General features: G+C 43.3%; 1 protein-coding gene across 1 annotated transcript in view; it reads right to left on the reverse strand.

The window, feature by feature from the left end:
- Positions 1–174: 174 nt before the first annotated feature.
- LOC125640892 (arylsulfatase H-like) overlaps positions 175–26,829 on the reverse strand; it is a 43,043-nt gene continuing 16,388 nt past the window's right edge. Inside the window, 4 exon segments of the mRNA XM_048860001.2 lie at positions 175–545; positions 13,222–13,329; positions 13,332–13,342; positions 14,601–14,763. Coding sequence (XP_048715958.2) covers positions 175–545; positions 13,222–13,329; positions 13,332–13,342; positions 14,601–14,763 — 653 coding nt within the window.

The raw sequence follows: 26,829 nt of genomic DNA on the forward strand, positions 1-26,829 counted from the left end.
ATAGGGGTGGGTGAGTGTAGGTGGGTCAGAAGTGAAAGGAATGTCTGATTCAAATAGTCCAGTGTAATTCTGCCCTGCCTATGGATGTCAGTATTTAGCTCAAAGTCATTTAAGTTCTATTCTCTTTTTTTTCAGGTTACTAGCTGTTTGACTGCCTCCCTGTTCTTTCTTTGGTTAAAGAATTTCCTGCTCACTGTCACCTTCTTTGTCACACCAGCAAAATGGGAATGTCCCACAGCACGGCTGCAGCCAGGGCTTCCATATGTTGTTGTACCCAGAGAGCTGCTGAGGGACCAGAATCAGGGTCCTGCGATGCTCCTGAACAGCTCTTTCTAGTCTGCTTATTACTGTGTCAAACAGGGGCTCAGTGGCAGGAGACAGAAGTTTGGTCTCAGCTGGGTCACTGGAGAGATCAAAGAGCAAAGGAGGGTCATGATGGGTTACGTCTTCCCCAAAGCAATGGCACATTCCACATCTATAACAGGCTCCAGCACTGTCTGGATGGAATATTGGAGTCACATAATGAGCAGTCCACAGTGCCCCACCTGCCAGGAGAGAAACCACTTTAAGTAACAAAGATGGACATGAACTAGACCGAGCTCTCCTAAGTGCAGTATTTTCCCTGCAAAGGCTTTTATTCCATCCCTGTCATAGGAAATAAGCGGCAAGCCAAGATGACCATGCAACTATTTATCTACTGGGAACTAACTGAATTCCAAAATAGTCCTTTCCAAAAGCCGCTGAACCGGTTCTTTTTGTTCTTCTAAGGTGGTGATCTATAGAACCATGCTTAAAAGCATTTCTTTTTACAGCAACTGGTGCCCTCATTTATCCCTGCTAGAGATGACTAACTTAGTTCTACAAGACAAGGGCCAGATCTTCCTATGTGTGTGGACTGTACCTAGTTGCAGTGGGGGAGGTTTAGATTGGATATTAGGAAAAACTTTTTCACTAAGAGGGTGGTGAAACACTGGAATGCGTTACCTAGGGAGGTGGTAGAATCTCCTTCCTTAGAGGTTTTTAAGGTCAGGCTTGACAAAGCCCTGGCTGGGATGATTTAACTGGGAATTGGTCCTGCTTCGAGCAGGGGGTTGGACTAGATGACCTTCTGGGGTCCCTTCCAACCCTGATATTCTATGATTCTATGACTCTAGTGCATTGTAAGTGCCAACTACTGCTCTATAAATTGCTGTGCAAGACCAATGGTCCTCTACAAGCTGGACTGCATTCCCTCTCTCTGCTTTGCAGAAGTCTATCAGCTCAAAAGACTGTCCCTAAGAAAAGGAGTACTTGTGGCACCTTAGAGACTAACCAATTTATTTGAGCATGAGCTTTCGTGAGCTACAGCTCACTTCATCGGATGCATACCGTACTAAGGTATACTAAGGTGCCACAAGTACTCCTTTTCTTTTTGCGAATACAGACTAACACGGCTGTTACTCTGAAACCTGTCCCTAAGAATTGTCCAGTGGGCCTCAGATAGCTAGGAGGCAAGTCTTATTCCCAATATAGTCACAAGGGTGTTGGGAGTCAGTGAGAGAGTCGTGTGTGGATGGACCACCTATTTAAAATGACTACTTGGTTATAGCTTTCAAAGAACATTCTCATCAGCATGGGGGCTCCCAGCTCACGGTAAGGAGGGAGATGAAGCTGCTCCAGGACAAGACTGTGATGTGTTCCCTCAGGGACTCAAATGCTTTCCAGAGTTTGCAGGCCCACATGTACTGCACACTTTCTGCTATTCCCCTTTGTAGGGTGTAGCAAGGGATGCTGGAACAATTTTCATAGTGGGAGAGCTGAGAGCCATTGAACCAAACTGTAACCCTGTAGATAATGGAAACCACTTGAAGCCAGTAGGTGCTGGAACTGCAGCACCTATGGGTGTACATAATAATGTAGTGATAGCTAGCTCTGGTGGTTGGTGCCTTATGTGGGGGGAGGTCCCCATCTCTTCCCCCTGCCCCGGTGGAGCTGTGTGTGCCCTCAAGGGTGCAGTCCTTGCAGTCTTAGTGCGGGGACTGGAATTGTACCTGGCCCTTACGTGGTCTGCCTAAGGGAAAATTCTTCATGGTCTCTCTCTGCACTTTGCACTCATGGAAGGACTAGACAGAATCTGGCCCCAGCTTATTTCCAGTCTCAGGATGTAGCTTAGTCCTGAAAGCAGGGCAGCTTACTCGATATCAACTGTAAGCAAATAATACAATAGAAACAGAAACTTGTTTTCAGCACAGTGTGAGGAACACTAGATCGCAGTGCCAGAGCAGCCCGTGGCATCGGGCTGTTGCCCAGACCAGTGGCTCCCCAGCCTCTGAGTGACAGTCTGAACAGCACTATATAAACAAAGGTTTCAGAGGAACAGCCGTGTTAGTCTGTATTCGCAAAAAGAAAAGGAGTACTTGTGGCACCTTAGAGACTAACCAATTTATTTGAGCATGAGCTTTCGTGAGCTACAGCTCACTTCATCAGATGTTTAAGTGAGCTGTAGCTCACGAAAGCTCATGCTCAAATAAATTGGTTAGTCTCTAAGGTGCCACAAGTACTCCTTTTCTTATATAAACAAAAGTAGCAGCATCACGGTAGGAGGTTGGCTAATCATGAAAAATGACAAGGCACTAAGAGTGCAACTGAATGCAGTTTGATGGGAGATTTGCCTCCCCCTGTATCCCACGGTCTGATAGGAGATGATACCATTGATCTGAGCAAAGCTTTGTGAGTGACATTATTAACTGAGACAAGGTGGGTGGGGTAATATCATTTATTAGACCAACTTCTGTTGGAGAGACAGACAAGCTTTCAAACTACACAGAGCTCTTCCATAGGTCTGGGAAATGTACTCCAAGATTACCTCACCCACCTTGTCTTTCTCTTATATCCTGGCAACGACATGGCTACAGCTACGCTGCACACATTATTATCTTATCATTAGTATTATTTTTATTTTCTATAAACAATCAGGGCCATGGAAGCCCAAGGTCCACATAAAAAATGTTCATGCTCCCAGTTGTTAGCAGCCATCTGATGGTGACACATTTAGGCCCTGATCCCGTGTAACTGAAATCCCATTCCAGGAGGAGGAGGTGGTCGTGTCCAGCACAAGAGAGAGATTAGACATGATGCCTAACTGACGGAAGGGTAGGTTCAACACTCTGAGCCATTTCTGTAATGCATGCAGCACAAAAGCCGACATTTGCATTTTGTATATATGACGTTTTCTTTTCGGTTCAGTGGAATCTGCTGAACTCTCCCGCCTTCTGTTGTGCCCTGAGCTGTTCTCCATGACTGGGAGGCTGCAGCTTTACCCCGCGGTCTGAGTGTTGCTGCAGCCAGGATGTCTTTTGCTAATCAAAAACTATTATGAGAAAGGTGGTGGAAACAATAATGCATCTCAAACTCTAGCAAATACTCCAGTTTGAACACCTTCCATGGGTATATTTCTTAATTTAGTTGTAAATTACAACTATACTTTTCAGGCTGAATCTCAGAACTTCTTTGGTGTGATCACTTCTGGCTGAATTCCTCGGTTGTTTTGGATTAAAATAATGTATTTGGAAATATGGTAGACACAGATGTTTCCCCCCTCAGACATTAGCAGAAATTATTAAAAAAAAAATGATGGATTGATAAATAAAGGTCACAGCCATTAATTGTAGCTGAAGTTTAAGATTAACAATTTCTCAGTATGTGTTTTTTCTTGGCTGTATGTAAGTATGTGAACTCATACTGTGGTATATCTAGATACATTTTCAATATATAGATATGTATCTCATTATCTATCTATCTATCTATATAGATATAGTCTATTTTATATATAATCTATATACCGATTATGTCATTGATATGTGTTCAGAAAAATTAATTTGTCTATGCATTTCATTAAATATTTTGGGCCATATTAGCCCAGTTACCTGGCTGTCTATTTAGCTCACTTATACTGGCTAGTTATGACTGATTCTCCACTACCCTGCACCTTGTGTAGTTATTTACATCTGTGCAAAATGGGTATAAAATATTAAATAACTACACAAGGTGCAGGGCAATGAAGAATCTGTCTCCCTGTTAGTTAGTGTTGAAGGGTGCACTGAGAATGTGGCCACAACAACAACTGGAGTGTCCAGAAAAGAAAAAAAAAACCCAGAAAACAATGGAGAAAAACAACATTGAAAGCTGAGTAGAACTCAGCATTGGAGAAGCCAGCAGGGGTTCCAGCCAGCACAGGCAGACAAAGAGGAACACATAATCGGAGTTAAAGCAACCCTGACTGAACTTGAGGGAAGTGTGTTAATTTTGGGGTACCATGTTAATGTAATATGTCCAAGGAAAAACTGTTTCTTGAATCTAAATAACTCTCAATCCCATCTGGTAGTAATCAATTTAACAAGCAGAAAGTGTCACTAATAAGCCCTATTGTGTCAGGATAAAGGAAAGGACTCTTTAACATATAGACAAAAGACTCTCCCAGCCTAGATGAAGGGCCTAATTGATGAGTCCTCACTAGAAGACAGAAAGATACAATGGCTTCACATCCAGACAGCCCAATATACATACATGAAAGGACAATAAGTAGAACAGGAACGTGATGTATTTTAAAATGAGCAGAACAATAAGGAGAAATCAATTGGACTCCAAAGATTTCTCCTGCCTTGTAAGAAAGGAATGGATCTGAGCAAGGAACAGATTTTTGTTTCAGATTAAATTACATAGAATATTACAATTTTTGGTTTAACTATGGTTCATTTAACCAAGTTTCACCTGCCTGAATTTCAGACCTACCCACATTTTGAATATATCTGATCTGCATGTCTGTAATGGACATACACGTATAAGTTATGCAGCCAGATGAGCAAATTATTTTTTCTCTCTAAATTTGTGGGGGAAAAGATTGCTTGAGTAGCTATGAGATTCCTCCCAAAAATGATATCTTGCATTCTCTCTTATGTGACTAAAGTGGGAGCGGATATACATGTGCAGAATGTTTCATTTTTTATAGAACCATCTCCTTGTGTTTCAATGGGATAACTAGGAAGGTACACAACTCTAAGCAGTTAAGTAAATCAAATATACATAAGGTTAGACAGGTAAAAGATAAGAGCAAGAGAGAGAGAGATATTAACAATCCATTGTTACATTATTGGTAGTGGGAAGCAAAGATATGTGGTGCATTAGATCAATTTGAAACCAAGTAGCAGACAACAACACACATAAACCAGTCTAAACACAAAGCTTAGTAGGGCATCAGTATACACGACCATCATTATTTTTATATTACTATAGCAGCTAGAGGCCCAAGTCAAGCTCAGAGATCCATCGTAAAAAAACATAGTAACAGACAACTCCTATCCTGGAGAGCTTTTAGTCTAGAGATAGACAATACACAGGTTTCAGAGTAACAGCCGTGTTAGTCTGTATTCGCAAAAAGAAAAGGAGTACTTGTGGCACCTTAGAGACTAACCAATTTATTTGAGCATAAGCTTTCGTGAGCTACAGCTCACTTCATCGGATGCATACTGTGGAAACTGCAGAAGACATTATATACACACAGAGACCATGAAACAATACCTCCTCCCACCCCACTCTCCTGCTGGTAATAGCTTATCTAAAGTGATCATTCTCCTTACAATGTGTATGATAATCAAGTTGGGCCATTTCCAGCACAAATCCAGGTTTTCTCACCCCCCGCCCACACAAACTCACTCTCCTGCTGTTGCTCCTCCAATACACTGGATGAGAGGGGGAAACTGAGGTAAGTGAACTAAGGGAAGTGACTTGCTCAGGGTCACAGAAGTTTAGTGACAGAGCTGGGAATAAAAACACAAGTCTCCTGACTTCCAGTTTAGTGCCCTATCCATTGCTAGACCACTCTGCCTCTCAGTAGGGTTAGATGATTAAAAGCTTGGTGTGTTCACATATTTTCCTACACAGGCAGATTAATTTTATGATCTCACGTCCACATTTTGGTTTGGGCCAAAGGCCCCATTAGTTTCTATACTAAGTTCTCCCCTAAGGCCCATCCTTTCTTGAACCTGGCCCAGAATGGTCAGATTTGGGCTGTGATTTCTCCTATTTCTTATACTTTGTATTGCCCCATCTTAAATGTAGGATTCTCTTTTGTGAGCCACACTACACTGACCCATTTCCTAAACACTACTCTCAAACTTGTGGCTAAGTGACATTTTGTATTGTTTCACAGGTGCTGCATGGGGATATTAGCCAGAATATAGTTAGTTGCATTTTTATCTGTCTGGGTCTTGGAAACAGTTTCAGGCCATTGTGTGTGCAAGATCAGAAATTTCTAATCTGTGGGGAGTCCCAGAAAATGTGTGTGCAGGGACCTATTTGACTACAACATCTCTCTGAGAGATTGAGGGGATGGGAAGAGTGTTGGATTCATGTTGTTAGAAAAACTGGTGTGTAGAAGAAATGTCCGTTGCTTTTATTCCATTGAATTTCTCTCCCAGAAGATGAAGAGGTGGGGCCCCCAGTTGTCAGGATATCTGCCCAAGTGTCCTCATCTAAGGGACATACCTATTTTCTTTTTATATGTAGTCACTTGTAGTCTGTTTCTGTATCTCGTGCAGGGCTGTGGTGGGTTGGCTCACTAGTCCTTTAGTACTTATTGTTAAAAGCTCCATTAGTTAAATTTCAAATTTGGAAGACAGTTAAAGCATGGCCAGTCAGAACTTGTCTGAAAATGAAACAGGGATTTAAATGGCATACAAGTTGGAGATTGATGAAACACTCATTGGGAGGGGGTCCGAGGGAGGGGGAAATCTCTTTGTTTGAAGCACTTTGAGGCTAGGCACATCTCTATGGATTCAAATTCAAAGCAAAGCAATATTGATGGACCCCCGGCTCCCTTCGGTGCATTAGAATTTATCAGGTTTCAGAGTAACAGCCGTGTTAGTCTGTATTCGCAAAAAGAACAGGAGTACTTGTGGCACCTTAGAGACTAACCAATTTATTTGAGCATAAGCTTTCGTGAGCTACAGCTCACTTCATCGGATGCATGCAGAAGTGAGCTGTAGCTCACAAAAGCTTATGCTCAAATAAATTTAAAGGAGTACTTGTGGCACCTTAGAGACTAACAAGTCCTCCTTTTCTTTTTACGGATACAGACTAACACGGCTGCTACGCTGAAACCTGTCAAATAAATTTGTCAGTCTCTAAGGTGCCACAAGCACGCCTTTTCTTTTTGTAGAATTTATCAGTGTACCACTGCCCTCTAGTGGAATGTTTCATAACATACCTGCTTGATTATCAGTTTTCTTGGAAGTTGCTCATTTAAGTCACCAGGCAGATAAGATACAGAGCCAGACTTTAACTCCAGCTGATGGTGTATGTTTGGAGAATGATTCATTCTGAAATCTAAACCAATCCAGCCTCCCTCTCTTGAAAACACACTTTCATATTCAGAGAAACTTTCAAACTTAAGCCAATAAGCTTCCTTGCCACATTTGCTAATAATAGAAGATATCTGATTCTTTAAACTTGGGGCTACTACATTCCAGACCATCTTTCTCTTCCCTCAACCCCATTTAATCCTACAATGATTCATTAATCGGTCATTTTCTTTAGCAATGTGCGTTCATCTGAGAGATGGGAGACCTGGGTTCAAGGCCCTGTTCTAAATCAGGCAGAGTGGGGATTTGAACCTGGTTCTCCTATAGTTTGAGGGAGTGCTCTTACTGCCAGGCAGAGATAAGAGCCTCCCTTCCGCCCACCAATTAGGCACCTAGAGGCCCAGATTAATGAGATATTTGTGCCTAAGTCCCTTTGTTAACCCAGGCCTTAAATCCTGCCCAATTTCATTCCTGGATAGCTTAGGTGGCTCCCCTCTCAATTGATGGTTCTACGAATCTTTTTTAAGCACCTAACTCTCCCCCATGCATTGTACAGGAAGCCTGTGAGCATAACTCCGGGTTTAGGGCCTAGATTCACAAAGGTCCTTAGGCGCCGAACTCTGTTGATCTGAGCCTATAGGCACCTGACTGATGGGCTGGAGGGAGACACCCATCTCTGCTTGAGACTCTCAGCTGTGACTCCTCTCCTGCAGTTCTGTGTCTAGGCCAGGTCAGCCCTTTCTCATGAGAAAAGAGAGACAGAGAAGTGAACCTATCTGATCATAGCCAATAGCCCAGTGGTTAGGGCACTCACCTGCGATGTGGGACACCTACATTCAAATCCCTTCTCTGTCTGGTTCAGAGCAGGGACTTAAAGACAGGTCTCCCACCTCTCAAATGAATATTCTAGCCTCTGGGCTGTGGAGTATTTGAGGGGATCAAAATCTCACGTAAGGTCCTATTTGAGCCTTTAGGTGCCTAATTTTATCTTTAAAAATCCAACCCTTAGTAATAGCTATGCACACCCACCCGAGCACCAAAAATTGCTGACCTGTTCGTCCACGACTGTCATTTGTGTGAAACCCAATCTGGTAAGTGTGCTCTGAGAAAGCCTCCCACATCCAGCCTCACTGCAGAGAGAGGCAGGGAAACTCCTAGTCTGAGAATCCCTTTGGGCTACGGAGTGAGCAAGGGTTCAGAACAGCTTGTTATCTGTGGGGTAACATCAGGATTTAGGCAGCTTTGCTCACAACAACTGGTGGAAACAGAGGCACCTAGGGGGACTTCAAGTGCCTACACAATTAGGCGGCTGCTGAGCAATGGTTTTGAGAACATCAGTGATACCTTAATGTGGGATTTAGGTGCCTAAGAACCTTTGTGGATCTGGCCCTAAATTCTTATGAAAAGGAGCCTCAGAAGCTGGCAAGCTCAGCAGGGAGCTTGTCTAAGCTAGACAGGATCAAAATGCAGAGGAGAAGGGCATAGACGCCTAAACAGCTGACCTAGTGCACCAGGCTGACAGGCCCCTCCCTACACTCAGGATGTGTTGGCATGAACCCTCTCATGCAGTTAGGTACCAAAGCCAGGATAGCCCCTGTAGCGAGCCCACACCCTAGCAACCAAACTGTCGCTCTTTCTTGCACACTCAATACCTCTCTCATGCTTTGTCCTATTTTCTCTTTGTCCCTGGCTGTCTGTTGTGTGGGTGCTGCGCTGCCCCACTCCATCAGTGACCTGCATCTCGCCCTCCTGCAGCAGGACCTGACAGGTATCAAGATTTCAGTGTGCTCAGAGCACAACTACAGGGATTGGACCTCACTGACGATATAGACAATTCTCCTTGCCTTTGTGGCCTTCAGGGCTTTGGCTTGAGTGAGGGATCCGAGCAGCTTACTTGCTGTAACATGTTGTCAGGCCTTAGGCGGCTTTTGCAAATGCTGACTGGTGGAAATTTTAGGTGCTTGGGGGATTTAGACACCTCTGGGGGTAGGTAGCAGCTAAGGAGCAGCTTTGAAAATGTCAGTGGCATCCAAGTCGTGGGCTTGGGCACCTAAAGAGGCAGATAGGCACCTAAATACCTTTCAGGATCTGGCCCATAGGCTTCGCAACAATGAACAAACAACATCTTAATATCTTTAAAAAAATTTGTCCCTAGTCACCCTCTGTGACTCAGTTTTCCATCTGTGCAATGGGAATAATAGCACTTCCCTACCTCACAAAGGTGTAGTGAGGATAAATACCTTAAAGACCGTAAGGTGCTCAGATACTACAGTGATGGGGCTATACATGTACAGAATATGATAGATACAATAGCTGATATATTCCACTCAAAATGTATTAAGGATTTATGAGAAATGTTTAGAGGCATAGATCAACTTTTTGGCTTTACCAGCAGTAACTAATTAAGCCTCACAACACAACACAACGAGATGCAGTGAAGAACTTAAAAATTATTACCGCCATTTCAGAGACAGGGAAACCAAGGCAGAAATGTTAAGTGACTTGCTCAAGGTCTTAGAGACAGTGCTTAGATGAGGAGAAAGGGATAGTCTCCTCTGTCACCTTCCGCCTTACCTCAGCCATCAGGAGTGAGAAACATGGATTTCTTATAACCATGCATTCATGGTTCCTGACACTACACCGTATGCAGGTAGGGGAATCTGTGTCAGCACAGGACTTAGAACTCTGGAATTCCTAGCTCCCAGCTCTCCTTTTCTTAGGGGAACTTGACATCTTTAAGAATATATCAGCAAGGAAGTTTGTTTGTTTGTTTGAAGGTTTTGGAGTTAAGTCATAATTAAGAAATGCATTACAGCTGCTGTCAATTAGCCTAATTGAAGAAAGATGTTTCACAGCTGAGCTTTATAAAGGGAAAACCCAGTTTAACAGAGAAAATGGAACTCTTGAAAATAAGCAAACAAATTCTTAAGCTTAAAAAAATAGGCTGTATCCATGATCACTCTGTTGGTAGCTCTCCTGATGCTTTTGCAGCTGGAGCAATGAAAGCACTGGCTATCATGAGGCAGCTGCACCTTCTATTATTGTAGGCTGAGCGCCAGATTTTTAAAGGTATTTAGGCATCTAAAGATGCAGATAGATACCTAGTGGGATTTTCAAAATCTCACGTAAGGTCCTAGTTGAGCCTTTAGGTGCCTAAATTTACCTTTAAAAATCCAACCCTTAGTAATCATAGAATCATAGAATATCAGGGTTGGAAGGGACCTCAGGAGGTCATCTCGTCCAACCCCCTGCTCAAAGCAGGACCAACCCCCAACTAAATCATCCAGGCCAGGGCTTTGTCAAGCCTGACCTTAAAAATATCTAAGGAAGGAGATTCCACCACCTCCCTAGGTAATGCATTCCAGTGTTTCACCATCCTCCTAGTGAAAAAGTTTTTCCTAATATCCAACCTAAACCTCCGCCACTGCAACTTGAGACCACTGCTTCTTGTTCTGAAATCTGCTACCACTGAGAACAGTCTACATCCATCCTCTTTGGAACCCCCTTTCAGGTAGTTGAAAGCAGCTATCAAATCCCCCCTCAGTCTTCTCTTCCGCAGACTAAACAATCCCAGTTCCCTCAGCCTCTCCTCATAAGTCATGTGTTCCAGTCCCCTAATCATTTTTGTTGCCCTCTGCTGGACTCTTTCCAATTTTTCCACATCCTTCTTGTAGTGTGGGGCCCAAAACTGGACACAGTACTCCAGATGAGGCCTCACCAATGTCGAATAGAGGGGAACAAACACGTCCCTTGATCTACTGGCAATGCCCCTACTTCTGAAGCCCAAAATGTCATTGGCCTTCTTGGCAACAAGGGCACACTGTTGACTCATATCCAGCTTCTCGTCCACTGTAACCCCTAGGTCCTTTTCTGCAGAACTGCTGCCGAGCCATTCGGTCCCTAGTCTGTAGCGGTGCATGGGATTCTTCCGTCCTAAGTGCAGGACTCTGCACTTGTCCTTGTTGAACCTCATCAGATTTCTTTTGGCCCAATCCTCCAATTTGTCTAGGGCCCTCTGTATCCTATCCCTACCCTCCAGCATATATACCACTCCTCCCAGTTTAGTGTCATCTGCAATCTTGCTGAGGGTGCAATCCACACCATCCTCCAGATCATTAATGAAGATATTGAACAAAACCGGCCCCAGGACCAACCCTTGGGGCACTCCACTTGATACCGGCTGCCAACTAGACATGGAGCCATTGATCACTACCCGTTGAGCCCAAAAATCTAGCCAGCTTTCTATCCACCTTACAGTCCATTCATCCAGCCCATACTTCTTTAATTTACTGGCAAGAATACTGTGGGAGACAGTGTCAAAAGCTTTGCTAAAGTCAAGGAACAACACATTCATTGCTTTCCCCATATCCACAGAGCCAGTTATCTCGTCATAGAAGGCAATTAGATTAGTCAGGCATGACTTGCCCTTGGTGAATCCATGCTGACTGTTCCTGATCACTTTCCTCTCCTCTAAGTGCTTCAGAATTGATTCCTTGAGGACCTGCTCCATGGTTTTTCCAGGGACTGAGATGAGGCTCACTGGCCTGTAGTTTCCAGGACTCTCCTTCTTCCCTTTTTTAAAGATGGGCACTACATCAGCCTTTTTCCAGTCATCCGATCGCCATGAGTTTTCAAAGATAATCGCCAATGGCTCTGCAATCACATCCGCCAACTCCTTTAGCACTCTCAGATGCAGCGCATCCAGCCCCCTGGACTTGTGCTCATCCAGATTTTTTAAATAGTCTCGAACCACTTTTTTCTTCACAGAGGGCCGGTCACCTCCTCCCCATGCTGTGCTGCCCTGTGCAGCAGTCTGGGAGCTGACCTTGTTTGTGAAGACAGAAGCAAAAAAAGCATTGAGTACATTAGCTTTTTCCACATCCTCTGTCACTAGGTTGCCTCCCTCATTCACTTTCCTTGACTTTCTTCTTGTTGCTAACATACCTGAAGAAACCCTTCTTGTTACTCTTAACATCTCTTGCTTGCTGTACCTGCAGGTGTGATTTGGACTTCCTGATTTCACTCCTGCATGCCCGAGCAATATATTTATACTCTTCCCTGATCATTTATCCAATCTTCCACTTCTTGTAAGCTTCTTTTTTGTGTTTAAGATCAGCAAGGATTTCACGGTTAAGTCAAGCTGGTCGCCTGCCATATTGACTATTCTTTCTACACATTGGGATAGTTTGTCCCTGTAACTTCAATAAGGATTCTTTAAAATACAGCCAGCTCTCCTGGACTCCTTTCCTCCTCATGTTATTCTCCCAGGGGATCCTGCCGATCAGTTCCCTGAGGGAGTCAAAGTCTGCTTTTCTGAAGTCCAGGGTCCATATTCTGCTGCTCTCCTTTCTTCCCTGTGTCAGGATCCTGAACTCGACCATCTCATGGTCACTGCCTCCCAGGTTCCCATCCAGTTTTGCTTCCCCTACTAATTCTTCCCAGTTTGCGAGCAGCAGGTCAAGAAGAGCTCTGCCCCTAGTTGGTTCCAGGAGGGCGAGTGGCGCAATCCCAGCCCAAACCAGGGCCACCACACAGGGGGACTGGAGGAGCCGCACTGCTGCATGCCAAGCGGGCGGGAAGCAGGAAGGGTGCCTGGGGACAGAGTGTGGGTGGGGCCATGGCTGGCTTTTTGGGGAGGCACAGCCTCCCCCAGCCTATGGTACCTGCTGCCAATATCTGTCATGTGTTTGTCCTCTTGTCCTCTCCCCAGGGACTCAAGCATGTGCAGTAGGGCATATTGTTTTGGATATTTTTTTTTTATAATGTATACACACACTGCTATATGTTTACTTACCCGTTGTTTCATAGTTTCATAGATCTGAAGGCCAAGAAGAACAATTAATCATCTAATCTGACCTGTTGTGGGGAAAATATTTATACTCACTGTCCTTTTGGTGCCACCATACTGCATGTAAATATAGCCCACAGTAGTGAAACAGGAACTCATGCTCCGAAAGCTGAACTTTTCCCTGCAGTAAAGGCATCAGGTTTCGCCGTCGATCACCCTAATGTGAGGGAGAGAATGGAAGTCACCAAACTAGGGTGAGTACATTCTGTAGTCAGCACTCTCATTGCAAATGGCAATTCTTAAACAAGCTACCATTTGAATCAGGAAATACGAACATTTAAAATTACATATTATTCCACAGCTATAGAGACTTAAGCAACTGATTTTTCAGTTCAGTGATAGTTCTGAAAAAAAAAAATTGGACTTTTCAGGGAATTGAAAAATGCTATTTTTGGTCTGTTCCAGAGCAAGGATTTGAACCTGGGTCTCCCACCTTTTGGGTGAATACCCAACCACTGGGGCTAAAAGTGACAAGATGGTGACCAAAGGGCAGCATCACCTCCTCCAGCTATTTTATTAATGGCTGAAACTATTCATGTCAGGTTAACAAATCATTTCAAGTCACTCAAAAGTGCATTTTCCATCAAATACACTATTTGTCTGAAAAATGTCAGCCAGCTCTAATTGGGTCAGTGGAACACTTAATATCTCACACCTCCTTAGCGCCTTTGCTCCAAGGGTCTCAAAACACAAGTACATTACAAAAACATCACCATGGTGATGTATGTTAGCACGATCATTTTACAGAAGCGTAAACTGTAGCCACAGGGAAATCCATTCTTTCTAACTTTGGTGACTAAGGCTGAAGTCGATGGGAGCTGCCGGCGCTCAGAACTCCTGAAACATCAGGTCACATGTTGATGATTAAATATGGATTTAGGAGCCTAACTTTAAGTACCAAAGCTTTATAATTTTGGTCTAAGTGGTGAGCCCACCGTCAGTTACACACTGAATTAGTGACAAAGCCAGAAATAGGACCCAGGTGTCCAGTCTCCCAGTCCTTTGGTTTATGCTCTAACAAAACATTTCTGCCTCCCAAATTCCTATGCACCCTTCTAATACAAGAGGGCTTTTTTCTTTAAAGAAAACCAGAATCATCCCAGGGAATCACACATATACATTTGTTTCCATCGTTTGTTTATGAAAGAAAATGGAATTTAACTATAATTAATCCTATTTTTATATTAAGAAGTAAACGTATAATATATAAAAATATTTGTGTTTTCCTTAAAATCATACAGAATGGGTAGAACTAAGCAGGAGGAAAGATAAAGACATTTGTTTTTAAAAACTGTATGACTTCTAACCTGACAATGTCCCTTTAAAACAAGCAACTGTATATTAGGTTGCGCAATATCAATCTTTTCATTACAACTGAAATACAGCAAATATGGTTTATGAAACAGTCTCAATACCTGTCCTGAGGCATTATCCCTGCAGCCAGGTGAGCCACTGTGGGGTAAATGTCCATATGACTTGTAGGTTCATCAATAACTGTATCCGCAGGCAATACTCCTGGCCATCTAAATATCCCTGGCACACGGATCCCTCCTTCCCAGCCTCCCATGCCTTTTCCACCTGTTGTAAGAGAAATGGCACCAGAAGTGATGAGTCATTAGGACAGGGACTCAAGTTATTGTGACTTTACAGATTAGAATACAATATTCAAATACTCTTTAAATGAAAATAAATCTCACTAAATCTAGGAGAGCAAGGAAAGCCAGGGTTAAAGGCAGTGCTGACTTTGCTCTTCCCAGCTGCTTATTACTACCATCTTTAAATTAGGCCATTTTCTCCTATGGCACCTAAGGCAATTCATGATTGTGAGGCACTTTGGACAGAGGGGAGCAGTTCTATTCTTAAAACCTCCAAAATAAACAAAATTCAGATCTGTAACATTAATGTGGAATTTTGTGATTTAAATATAAATTAATTAGGGGGCTCCTTGATTGTCAAGATCTGACAGAACAAACACAAAGTCAATGGAAGAGAGATTGAAATCCTGTATGACTCTCAGGAAAGCAACCTTGGGATACAAAGGGCTCATCAGGCAGTTCCAACCAGAAGTAGACGGAGCATAGCAAAGTAGTTCATAGACGCAGAAGAAGACTCTGGGAGATGGCTGACAGTCTTCAAGGACTCCACGAAATAATCTACAACTGCAGGGATGCTCTGAGACAATTCTAGAAGGAAGTATGCTATGTAGGAATATGAAATATTGCAGAGCTCCAAAGAGGACCCTATAAATACTCTACAGCAAAGGAGACTCTGAGGCTATCTATAGCCCTTGAATATAGTCTGTACGGCATCTCTTTGAGCTCTCTCTCTATTCTTCTAATTATCTCTCAATTCCATCCCAATCCCTAGGCATCATAATGAACTGGCTCTCTTTTAACCCAAAATATTCACTACTTTGAATGGCATTTCAAAGTGAAAACCAAAGAGAATGCTAAATAATTCCCAGAGAGGAAAAAAACATTGTTGAGCTACACATAAGATTATAAATATGTATTAAATAACTGCAGCGGAGGACCTTAATAAACAATGTAATTTAATACCAAAACCCTGGTACTCAGGAAATTCTAAGTTAAGTTAAAAAAAAAACATTATAAAGTATGAAAATATGGAGTTCAGGTACCCAAATAACCTTAGTTCTGCTCTTTTATGTTTGCCACCCTGTGGCGAGTCAGACAGGCACTTATGAAAAGTATCACAGGAAACTGACATGTGGAACCAAAGTTAACATGCTAGTTTGGCCAGTAAACCAGTGGGCTGAGGATAGTGGCCAGAATTTTATGCTTGGCAAATTGACAGGAAGGTAGAAGAACCTTTTAGTGGACAATGATAGAATAACCGGTCCATAGCAGAAGTATCTTTGACTGTGCTTTGAAGCATTAAGGTTCATATCTGTTCTAATTTTTAAAAATCTCATCTAATTGTGACGGGGCAAGGCCAGATGGCTATAGAAAAGTAGTGGGAGATAGATATATTAGCTCCAGGCTAAACAAATCCCTGGTACCAGGATAAGTGAAATGGCAGCTGCTCCAGGTCAATTAAGACACCTGGGCCAATTAAGAACTTTCCGGAAGGCAGGGAGAACGCTAGGTTGATTGGGACACCTGAAGCCAGCTGAAACTAGTTAAAAGTCTCCCAGTTAGTCAGGTCGGGATGGATGTCAGGAGCTGTGGGAGGAAGCTGTGCTGTTGGAGAGACTGAGCAGTACACACTATATCAGGCACAAGGAAGGAGGCCCTGAGGTAAGGATGAAGTGGAGCCTGAGGAAGTGGGGGCTGCTTTGGGGAAGTAGCCCAGGGAATTGTACATGTCATGTTTCTAAAAGGTCAGCTACCATAGCTGATACTATTAGGGTCCCTGGGCTGGAGCCTGGAGTAGAGGGTGGGCCTTGGCTTCCCCCGATTAATCACTGAGACTGGGAGACAACAAAGACTGTGCAAGGGAGGATAGCTTCTCCTCACCTCCCTTGCTGGTTTATGATGAAAATGGCTCAGTAGACTGTGACCCTTGTCTCCAGAGAGAGAAGGGTTATGTGAAGGGTCACAGTGAGCCTTTGAGGCTAGCAAAATCCACCAGGAAACGTGGAACCCACAGAGACAAGAACAGAGCTTTGTCACATAATGTAATAGTAGATGTTTTCCTTGTCCATAAAAGTGTTTTATACTTTTTTTTTTTAAAACTATACAAAGCTCTTAGCCATAATGATGACTTGTAATGATGACAATGAGTTCCACAGCTTGTTTATGCATTGGGCTAAAAACTTTGTCTTTTAATCTGCTGTCAATTTGTTGTCTTTCAGTTTCATTGGATGTTCCATTGTTGTTCTGTTATGAGAGAGGATAAATAGGAACACCCAATGTATATTCTCCCAACCATTTATTATTTTTATATCTATATCATGGTCCCCCTGACTCATTATTTTTTAAACTTAATGGCCCTATTTTTTTCTTTTTTTTTTCTTATACAAAAATCTCTTCATTCTTCTAGTCATTGTCATTGCCTCTCTCTGAACCCCTTCTGTTTCTGCTGTATCTTTCTTGTAATAACATGGTACAAAAACAACACTGTGGACCAGATGTTAGTTGTGAAAGCTCGCCAAATGGTATCTCTATGTACACAGAATCATAGAAATGTAGGGCTAGAAAGGTCCTTGAGTGGTCATCAAGCCAGCCTCCTGCACTGAGGCAGGACCAAGTATACCTAGACCATTCTGATGGCAGAGAACTAGAGTTACTCCATTTTGAAAACTTGCTGCCATTTTGTGATAGGCAAGCACATCACTAAGGTATCATTCCACCATTAGCTGAAGGTAGAGAAACAAGAACTGGCAGGAAAAATAACCAACAATGGTGAGACAGTTGGTCAGAAGGTTGGGTGCATTAGATCCTATGTTGCAATGCTGGCATATGCACCAAGAGTTCTGACAGAAAAAACATAAGCAAAAGTGAGAAAAACAAGCATGATATAAAAATCTGAGAGAGTCAGTCAGGCAGTCAGTGTTGAAGAGTAAGAGGAGAGTGTGTGTGGGTGAGCGAGCAGTCAGTGAGTGTCAGAGAGAAAGTAAGTGTCAGACAGTGTATGTGAGGAGAAGGTGCAGGAAAGAAGCAGAAAGGAGCAGTGTAAATGTATGTGTGGCAGATCGAGAAGAAAGAGAACAGAGAGCGGATGAGAGCAGAAAGCAGAGGGAGAGAGAGAGACACAGAGACCGGTGAGAGACAGAGACCAGAGAGAAGGACCTGAGAGGGAGGTGAAACTTTATTCAAGAGATCTGTAAAGATTGTTAGAAAGTCTGCTGTTGATGACCCAGTGAAGACAGTCCATCAGAAGCGGGGCGATGCCACTTCAGCATCACTTCTAACTGTATGTTATTGCAGTTTGGGATGCTCTTAGCCCAGGAGTAGTCAATTATATTTTGTCAAGATCCACATTTCTTGATCAAGGTATAGTCAAGGTCGGACTCCAGAGAAACGTTTTTCACACCACAAGTGCCCCTGTTCAACAAACACATACAATGCTGTGTAATGTATCCAGGGCCTATTGCTTATATTTGTAGTGCATTAAATGAAAAATAAAATCAAACCACTATATAACCTAAAAATAACCTCCAAGAAAGATGCAATACATTATACCTGAGACTTTGAGAAAGTACATTGATAAAATATCAAATAGATGCAAATATTAGCATTAAAACACTTTTAGACAACTGCTTAAGTTCTGAATGTGTTTTGTCAATCAAATTATTGTAGGTATATATGTTTATAGATAGATAAACATATTTGAAACTTTCAAGCCTTTCGTGGTTCATTTATTCTAAGTATCAAAGTTTGAAAGAAAATAACTTAGTACATATGAATTCTTTATCTTTTATGATTCAAGTCTTTCCAGTAAGAAATACACACCCACCTATACCAGTATTAAGAAAAAGAATCATGAATAATTACTGTGAAGTACCTGTTAAAACTGTAGTATCACTACTGAAAATGTAATTTTCTACAGCACTACAAATTTAAACTAAAATATGCATGAATAACGTATAGTTAGTTTTACTACTCACCACCAGTGGGAAAAGTGACAGGTCCTCTGATGGACAAGGGCCTTGAAGTTTGGAGTGAGTTCAGTCAAGGCCAGAAGGAAGCAATTGCACAGATGATTATTAGTCAGAAAGGAGCGATGACAAATTTTAAAGTTGTTCACTGTTGAGAATGCTGACTCACACATGTTAAATGCCACCTTCCTCAAGTGTGGATACATAGAGTGCAGCGCAAGGATCTTTCAGAAAGTTTCAGATATAGGGTGTGCTGCACCTTAAGCACTTCCATGTGCTTGTAAATCAGCAAGCTCCAGTTATAGTTCTGCTTTTTCCACATCTGGAAAGGATGTTTTTGCTTGATCAAACCAAGTGCCATTTCCTTGTACCACAAATGGGTTCCTTACAAACAGGAAGATACCTTTAACATTTTCATAATTCTTGGAACCTCTTCTGGGTGGTTTGAAGAAGCCTGTCTAGAGATGATGCCGTCTGATTCACATCTGCAGTGTTCCGGCAGTTTAGCAGCATCAGGAAATGCCGCAATCCCCCAGTTTCCAAATCTCTTTTGAAGAGACTCAGTTTGTTTTGAAATGAAGTGACACAGCTGTGGAGATCCATTACATTGAAATTTTGCCCCTGTAGCTTTAAGTTGAACTCATCTAAGTGTCCTGTCAAATCAACAAGGAAGGACAGGATGCTCATGCTTGTGCCATCCCTCAAAAATGCATGTCGCTCTTCTGCCTCTTTCCCTGGAATGTTATGTAGACATTCTTCCACATGAACTCAAATTTCCCACAGCCTTCTGTTCAGCCAGAGGATGCCATTATGAACTAACAGGTCATTGGCAGATACTTCTGAAAGAAAGCTTTTGAACAGTATGTGTGCCAGTGATGACTTGGACCAAAGGAAGTTGAAAAGTTTAATCACCATTGACACTAGCATACTTATTGCTAAGCTTTGCACAAAGTGTGGTTAGGTGAATACACAGTGATAGGAAATCAAATTGGGGTTCAGATCTTGCAGATGTTTCACAAGCATTCAGTGAGTACGGATCACGGCAGGAGAGCCATCTGTTGTAATTGACAATCCAAGTCATGTGAAAACCTTCATTAGACAAAATAATCTGAACAGAATTAAACAAATCCTCACCACTTGTGCGATTGTTATGTGGTATATAAAGGACAGCAAATCCTCCATAAATTTCTCTCCATCAAAAAACCAGACATACAGTGCTACCTGTGCTGTGTACCTGATATCACAGGATTCGTCCACTGCCATGGAAAATTTTCCAATTTTCAGTTTCTCACACAACTGCTTGAAAATGTCTTGTGCCATCATCTCATTGTGTCTAAGAGCTGTTGTGTCTGACAATGGCAGTTGTCTGAAGGTGTCAGTGTGCTTCTCCTCCACAAAAAGGGTTTCAGCTGTAGTAACCATACATTGCTTAATAATGTCCTCATTTGTAAAAGCTTTCCTGAGTCTTCCTATTACCCATCTGCACCTCAGTGAAGCTTCAGCTGCCTTTTCCTGAGCACAAGTAGCCTTTGATATAATATTGGTGCTCTGAAAATTTGCATCCTTTAACGAAGTGATCTTGCCTGATCTTAAATGGAAGCCTAGTGGATATTTGTGGTCAAAATCCACATGCTTCCTTTGGTAGTGCCATTTGATGTTCCCACTTTTAACAATAGCCACAATCCCTGTACAAATTAAACATACTGGGCCATCCTTTGGATGTTGTGGCAAAATAAATCAGTAAGCGTCAGTCCACTCTTCTTTAAATTAATGGTTTTCGGTGTCAACTTTCCTTTTTTTTGCTGCCATGTTTAAACACGGTGCCATTAAACGTCAAAAATGCCATAGGTAGGACTACCTTTGCTAAACCTTCAGTTCCTGTGACTCTTCACCCCCCCATACAGAGGCAAGGGAGAGGAGAGGGAGCTGCACAAGAGCCCTCCCCTTGTCACAGGAGTAGAGGGAAGGGAAGAGCAGAGCTGCTACCAGCCACTGAACTCTTCTCCTTCCTGTCTCCTATAAGAATGGCGCCTGCTGAGGGGCAGGGGCAGAAAGCATCACCTGCTTCCTGCAGCAACCCTGATTAGCTACTTTTTCCCTTGCTGCCAATCAGAGGGGGTTTCTCCATGATAAGAAAAGAAATGTGCACCCCTCATCAGCTTAGGTGGAATTGTGAACATTTTAATTGCAAGGTCTGTGACTCAGGGGCACAATTTCAGATTTTGATTGGGGTGAGGGGTGGCGACTTTAATTGTGGTACCAGGGGCTACTTGGCTGTCAGGCCCAGGCAGCAGGGCTCCTGCTGACAGCCCCGCACAGGGCTTAAACTCAATCAGAGCGCACTGGAGAAGAGCTCTGGTAAATATTTTTAAACCTACAGGAATCGCAGGGCCTCCAACTCCAACTCGCAGAAGCCACGAGTGCCTCGCAGGGGAGAAGCCCTGAGCCCCAACACCTCCCACAGGGGCTGAAGCTCCTAATCCCAGTGTGCCCCCCAGACCGGTCAAAACATAGGCGCTGACTTCCCCTTTGCCTGGTGGGTGCTCGACCCCCCCCGCCTCCTGTCTCTGTCCCCGCCTCTTCCCACCCCTGCACTGCCCTCGTCTCGCCCCCATTCCACCCCCTTCCCACACGTCCCCGCCCCTGCCCCACCTCTTCCCCTGAGTGTGCCATGTCCCTGCTCCTCCCCTTCCCTCGCAGAAAGTCCTAAGTGCTGCCAAACAGCTGTTAGATGGCGGTGGGGATGGGGGGCGGAAAGTGCTGGGAGAGAGTGGAGACGCAGCATGCTCGGGGGGGTGAGGAGGAGGGGGGAGCTTGGCTGTCAGTGGCTGTGGAGCACCCGCTAATTTTTCCCTGTGGGTGCTCCAGCCCCGGAGCACTCACGGAGTCAGCGCCTATGGGTCAAAAGCCTCTGGCAGTCCGGATTTGGACTGTGTTTTGCCTATTGACTACCCCGTCGTAGCCTATTGACAGGGATTGTTGTGTTAATGAAGGGTTACTTGTTTTAGAGATATACTGCTTGTGTCAGTCATTTATCAGACAGATGTGCTGTTTCCTCTAGGTATTCCTGAGACCACCCTAGCAGATAGAAAACCCTTGGGGTAATAAATCCATGAGCTAGCCAGAAGTGGTTGAGAGAAAGAGGACAATTGACACAAGCAAGAGTAGTCGAGTGGTATGATTGACACAACCAGGAATACAGTAGTAGACAGGAGGGTAGGAACTAGGGTAGCAGCAGTCTGTGAATTACTTAAGGGAATTTAGGACTCAGGCATATTACCTGGCTGAGTGTGCAATATAAGCATAACATCAGAAATGATAGCAAAGAAGGAAGAGTCAAGTGATAATTGGGAGAGATAATCAGCCCTTTAATTCAATTTTGGGTGGGAGTGAAACAGGGAATGGGGCAATTTGGTTTAATAAATTTAGATGGTAATGGTATTGTAGGAATGGATATATTGAAAGATTTCCAATTAGTAGTTGATCTAGTAAATAAAGCATTGTGGCAAATTCCCCCAGACCAACCAAATACCTTATATGGCAACCAGTTATTATTTAAGGGCAGCTAGCCAGTATCCTGCTTCAAGTTGCTGAAAGGATAAAATGGACCAATTGGCCTTCAGAGATATGAGAAACAGCCCAGGAACATAAGGAAGTTTGGGCTACTAGCAAAATTGAGTGTGGAAAAATTGGAGAGGAGATCCTTATTACCAGACCTGATATCCCCACCTCAAAAACAGTACAAATACCCTAGAGAAGCAAAAAGTAGTCTACTTGTAACAATACAGAGACTCTTAGACCAGTGAGTCATAGTAGAACAGCAAAGTACGAACAATTAGGCTATTTGGCCTGTTTTAAAAGCAAATGGGAAACTTGGAGATTGACAATTGATTTTCAGCCAGTCAATAAAGTGACACCCATGACTACCCCAGCAGAGGCAATGTAACCAGAGGTAATGGCATCCCTAGCAGGAAGAGCTCAATGGTTTACAGTCCTGGACTTGTCAAACGCTTTCTTTGTCATTCACTTACATAGTGATTACTGGTATAAATTAGCATGTATGTTCTAGGGACAACAATTTGGGTTTACTGGAGTCCTGCAAGGTTTTCATAGCACCCTAACTATTTGCCATACACATATGGTGAAGATGTGGCATGGAATGTCCAATAAGGATAGCATTATCTCCTATGTGGCTGATATCCTTATCAGTATTAAAACTAAGGAGAAAAACATGGAAATATTAAATCAGGTTCTGCAAAAAATAAGAGACTGGGTTTAAGGTTAGCCCCTGGAAGGCTCAAATGTGTCAGCAACAGGTAAATTACCTGGGAGTTACATTAGGGCAGGAAGGGAGGTCACCAGATAAACAAAGGGTAGAATTATCACAAGTATTACCAGTTCCCACAGATATATCTACCCTAGGGTCCTTTTTGGGTATGGATAACTTCTCTCAGGACTTTATTGAGAGAATGAAGAAAAGGCTGCTCTGTTGTATAAGTTGCTTAAGGATAGTGAATGGGAATGGGGATTAGAGCAGTGGGAAGCATTTACATAATTAAAACAAGCCCTAGCACAGGTCCCAGCATTAGCCTATCCAAAAGTGGGACAGCCCTTTGTTCTCCAACTGGCTACTACTGATACACGTATATGTGTGGGGCTCAGTCAGGATCAGGGAACAGGGCTCCAACCAGTGGCATATGCCTCTAAGATTCTGAATAGGGGAGAACAGGGATATATTTTTTTGCCTCTGTCTTCACAAACAAGGTCAGCTCCCAGACTGCTGCGCTGGGCATCACAACATGGGGAAGAGATGGCCAGCCCTCTGTGGAGAAAGAGGTGGTTAGGGACTATTTAGAAAAGCTGGACGTGCACAAGTCCATGGGGCCGGACGAGTTGCATCCAAGAGTGCTAAAGGAATTGGCGGCTGTGATTGCAGAGCCATTGGCCATTATCTTTGAAAACTCGTGGCGAACGGGGGAAGTCTCGGATGACTGGAAAAAGGCTAATGTAGTGCCAATCTTTAAAAAAGGGAAGAAGAAGGATCCTGGAAACTACAGGCCAGTCAGCCTCACCTCAGTCCCCGGAAAAATCATGGAGCAGGTCCTCAAAGAATCAATCCTGAAGCACTTACATGAGAGGAAAGTGATCAGGAACAGTCAGCATGGATTCACCAAGGGAAGATCATGCCTGACTAATCTATTTGCCTTCTATGATGAGATTACTGGTTCTGTGGATGAAGGGAAAGCAGTGGATGTATTGTTTCTTGACTTTAGCAAAGCTTTTGACACGGTCTCCCACAGTATTCTTGTCAGCAAGTTAAAGAAGTATGGGCTGGATGAATGCACTGTAAGGTGGGTAGAAAGTTGGCTAGATTGTCGGGCTCAACGGGTAGTGATCAATGGCTCCATGTCTAGTTGGCAGCCGGTGTCAAGTGGAGTGCCCCAGGGGTCGGTCCTGGGGCCGGTTTTGTTCAATATCTTCATAAATGATCTGGAGGATGGTGTGGATTGCACTCTCAGCAAGTTTGCGGATGATACTAAACTGGGAGGAGTGGTAGATATGCTGGAGGGCAGGGATAGGATACAGAGGGACCTAGACAAATTGGAGGATTGGGCCAAAAGAAATCTGATGAGGTTCAATAAGGATAAGTGCAGGGTCCTCCACTTAGGACGGAAGAACCCAATGCACAGGTACAGACTAGGGACTGAATGGCTAGGCAGCAGTTCTGTGGAAAAGGACCTAGGGGTGATAGTGGATGAGAAGCTGGATATGAGTCAGCAGTGTGCCCTTGTTGCCAAGAAGGCCAATGACATTTTGGGCTTCAGAAGTAGGGGCATTGCCAGTAGATCAAGGGACGTGTTTGTTCCCCTCTATTCGACATTGGTGAGGCCTCATCTGGAGTACTGTGTCCAGTTTTGGGCCCCACATTACAAGAAGGATGTGGAGAAATTGGAGAGAGTCCAGCGAAGGGCAACAAAAATGATTAGGGGTCTGGAACACATGACTTATGAGGAGAGGCTGAGGGAACTGGGATTGTTTAGTCTGCAGAAGAGAAGAATGGGGGGGGGGGGGGGATTTGATAGTTGCTTTCAACTACCTGAGAGGTGGTTCCAGAGAGGATGGTTCTAGACTATTCTCAGTGGTAGCAGATGACAGAACAAGGAGTAATGGTCTCAAGTTGCAGTGGGGGAGGTTTAGGTTGGATATTAGGAAAAACTTTTTCACTAGGAGGGTGGTGAAACACTGGAATGCGTTACCTAGGGAGGTGGTAGAATCTCCTTCCTTAGAAGTTTTTAAGGTCAGGCTTGACAAAGCCCTGGCTGGGATGATTTAATTGGGGATTGGTCCTGCTTTGAGCAGGGGGTTGGACTAGATGACCTTCTGGGGTCCCTTCCAACCCTGATATTCTATGATTCTATGATTCTATATCCCATTTGAAAAAGAAGTGTTAGCACTGATCTGGGCTCTACAACATTGGGACTATCTGGTAAGACTGTCCCCAATGCTCCTTAACACATCTCACTCCCTGGTAAAATATGTGCTGATAGGAAAAATTAATGATGGTCATGTATCTAGTCCCCGGTTAGCCAAATTAACACTGACATTATTGAATAAAAATGTAAATATGGAAAAATTACAACTCTTGTCCCCAGTCCCATATTGACTTTATAATTTAAGGGGAACAGCATGAGTACCCCCTGCCTGAAGTCCCTCCAGAAGGACCCTTATTGGAGCAATGTTAGGGGACATAGTAGAAAAAGTAGATATAATCCGGTGTGTGGATGGTCCAATTATTATGAAGAAGGTAAACCAAACACTGGAGCTGCTACGGTAAGGGTATCTGATGGAATTGTTTTTAGGGGACAGCGTGTGCCCCACTGAGTGCAAGCAGATGAAATTGTGGCAATAGCAGTAGCTATTTGCACAGACTCTGAGCGGGTAATGAGAGCTGTGGTGGACCCAATGGAAGAAAAGGGGAATGAGGTCCGCATATTATAAGCCTATTGCACACGCTAAAAAGGATGCTTCCGATGAAGTGAGCTGAGCTCACAAAAGCTTATGCTCAAATAAATTTGTTAGTCTCTAAGGTGCCACAAGTCCTCCTTTTCTTTTCATGTATATAATTGTTGATCTAGCGTTTACACTCCCGCTATTAAGGGAGAAAAGGTTTTTCTGTCATTTTTTTAAAGATAATAAGGAAGACGTGACTTAGATGATACCAGATGAAGCTCCGTTTGTTCTGGCTCTTTTGGGGATTGGTGCTTGCTGGATCCTGTGTGGTGGTGTGAGTTTGGAAGCTGTGCTACCAGCGAGGAATGCTCAAGCAGCAGAAGGAAAGAACAACATCACAATGTCGTGCTAATGGTCTGTGGGGTTAGACAGGAAAGGGTGGGAAATAACCAAACAGTCTGAAGTATTAAATGTAATGGGAAATCAAACACTAAATATCCAATGGATAATGCCAACCAATCCTTGGGATGAAGAAGAGAGTGTTAATGTGTCTGTGATTTTTAGTGGGCATCTATATGAGTGGGTTTGGATAAAAGAAGGACAAATGTGGGCATACATAGCTAATATAATGTCAATGGGGCAGAAGATTATAAATAGAGACCCAGGAAAAAATAAATCTATATTATGGTTTCAAGGGGGAGGAACTTGTGTCTGGAGGTATAGAGCAATAAGTAATTGCATACAGGTTCTGAGGAAGAATCCTTCATGTGTATTTGTAGCATGGCATGCTTCTAAGTGGGTAAAAGAAGAAAATGAAATGATATTATTGGAATGGGCCCACAATGTTAATCAGAGTTCTGTTATGCTAAACATTACTGACTCATTGGGTGGAATAAATAGTGTAGTGATTTATTGTGCTGCCCAGCAAAAATCTATAGCTAAGGACCAATCAAGACTGCAAGTGCCTTGGTATAGTCAGTTGTTGGAACAAGATGGGGGAATCCGGGAAAAATAACAAAAATTGGACCACATTCCAGCACTGCTGTAAATGTACCTTAATAATAAGATGAAACAAAGGGGGACATGGATTATGGAAAATTGTTGGTTCTAATAGCATGCATGGAACCTTTACT

The sequence above is a fragment of the Caretta caretta genome, chromosome 1 (genome assembly GCF_965140235.1).
Source record: "Caretta caretta isolate rCarCar2 chromosome 1, rCarCar1.hap1, whole genome shotgun sequence".
Taxonomy (NCBI): Eukaryota; Metazoa; Chordata; order Testudines; family Cheloniidae; genus Caretta; species Caretta caretta.